The sequence below is a fragment of the Aquarana catesbeiana genome, linkage group LG07 (assembly GCF_042186555.1).
Source record: "Aquarana catesbeiana isolate 2022-GZ linkage group LG07, ASM4218655v1, whole genome shotgun sequence".
In the NCBI taxonomy this organism is placed as follows: domain Eukaryota; kingdom Metazoa; phylum Chordata; class Amphibia; order Anura; family Ranidae; genus Aquarana; species Aquarana catesbeiana.
Window position 1 is genome coordinate 5053032 of NC_133330.1, and position 1783 is coordinate 5054814.

The 1783-nt window shown below is 37.4% G+C and overlaps 1 protein-coding gene across 1 annotated transcript; it reads left to right on the forward strand.

The window, feature by feature from the left end:
• Positions 1-225: 225 nt before the first annotated feature.
• On the forward strand, positions 226-1167 carry LOC141102468 (olfactory receptor 1G1-like). The gene has a single exon (XM_073591409.1). It carries the CDS (start codon positions 226-228, stop codon positions 1165-1167), a length of 942 nt encoding a protein of 313 aa, XP_073447510.1.
• Positions 1168-1783: the final 616 nt, after the last annotated feature.

Consider the following 1783-nt stretch of genomic DNA (forward strand, 5'->3'; position numbering starts at 1 on the left):
GAGACATTTATGTGACGTTCACCTTTGTGGCTTTACAACACAGCAGCCTGCCCTGAGGGAATGTCAACATTTTATATAAGAATAAATCATTCCCTGGTACAAATGCCTACATGTAAATCTGAGTGTAATGTGTAGGCACACCGTACATGTTTTGCAATTATTAAATCCTCAGATCCATAATTTTAATATTGTATTATAGTGATACACTTAAACATGGAAAATAAAATGAGAAATATGACAGAGATTTCGTCTTTCACTCTTGTGGGTCTATCAGACCATCCACTGACCATGAATGGACTTTTTGTGTTCTTCCTTCTGATTTATCTGATGACTCTTATCACAAACCTTCTTATTTTTTTCTTGGTCCTCACTGACTACAATCTACACAACCCAATGTATTTTTTTCTTGCAAACTTGGCTTTTCTGGACATGTCCTATTCTTCAGTGACCGCACCAAGGATGCTCTTTGACTTGGTCATAGAAAGCCAATCAATATCCATTCCTGCCTGTATAGCCCAAGTCTTTTTCTACCTTGTCTTTGCTGCTTCAGAAATTTTCTTGCTCTCGGCTATGTCCTACGACCGCTACATTGCCATCTGCCACCCTCTACATTACCAACGAATTATGTCTTGGAGGGTCTGTACTCGTATGGCCTCTCTGGTCTGGGTTGCAGGATGTTTTGTCCCCTTTCTTCATACTTTATTTTTGTTCAGGTTGTCCTTCTGCAGAACAGCTTCCATCCACAACTTCTTTTGTGACCTTCCACGCTTGATCCAAATTACATGTACTGACCCCTTCATAAACACGGTGGTCATATTCATAACAAGTGCTACTTTTGGATTCGCAGCCTTTCTTTTGACCTTTCTTTCCTATGTCTTTATTTTCAGGACCGTCCTCAGAATCAGTAGCAAGACTGGAAAGATGAAAGCATTCTCCACCTGCACATCACACCTCACCGTGGTCTTCATCTTTTATGGCTCCTTAATTTTTATTTATATGGTTCCAGCTTCCAGCAATATGGTCAATTTAAACAAATTGTTTGCAGTCATACCTTCCCTCATTAACCCATTGCTGAATCCTCTGATCTACAGCCTAAGGAACAAGGACCTTATGGAGGCACTTATGAAGTCTTTCTATCACTTAAGGTTAATTCTGGCATCATGCTGAAAATATAATTGTGTTGTTACTTTGTGTATCTCTGTGACATTTTCAGTTGACTAAAAATGTCAGTAAAAGCAACAAACTTATTTATTGTTTACTGTTATGATTTATTTCATATACATATGTGTGTTATGAACTTTTGATGAATGTCAGTCGCATATGTGACTATTGTGCTGTTTTCAATTCTTACTGATTCTATATGCAGTAATTCTCCTAAAGAAGCCATAGCTTGGCGAAACATGTAGAGCCGAAGTCACTGCACCTGTACCTTTGTCGTATGGATACTGTATCATGCTTTTTTATAGGAAATGTTGGTTTTAAAATGTTGAAACAATAAATTAAGTTATTTTATATATATTTAAGAAAAGTGTGTGCTTGGCACCTTTAAAATCCCATTTTTTCCTCTTTCATCAATGTTCTGCTTATTGAGGGATGTGGTGCCTCTGACTCTCTGACACCCAGCAACTCTTCTATTTTCCTAAAAAATATCAGTAATTTATAAAATGTAAACATGTCAGAGGCTCATAGCTTTACATATACATGGATGACCAGGAGTGGTTGTAACCTGCAGACTGAATGTAGCAGTAACAATATCCTTTGTTTATCCTCAAAATTACTATTT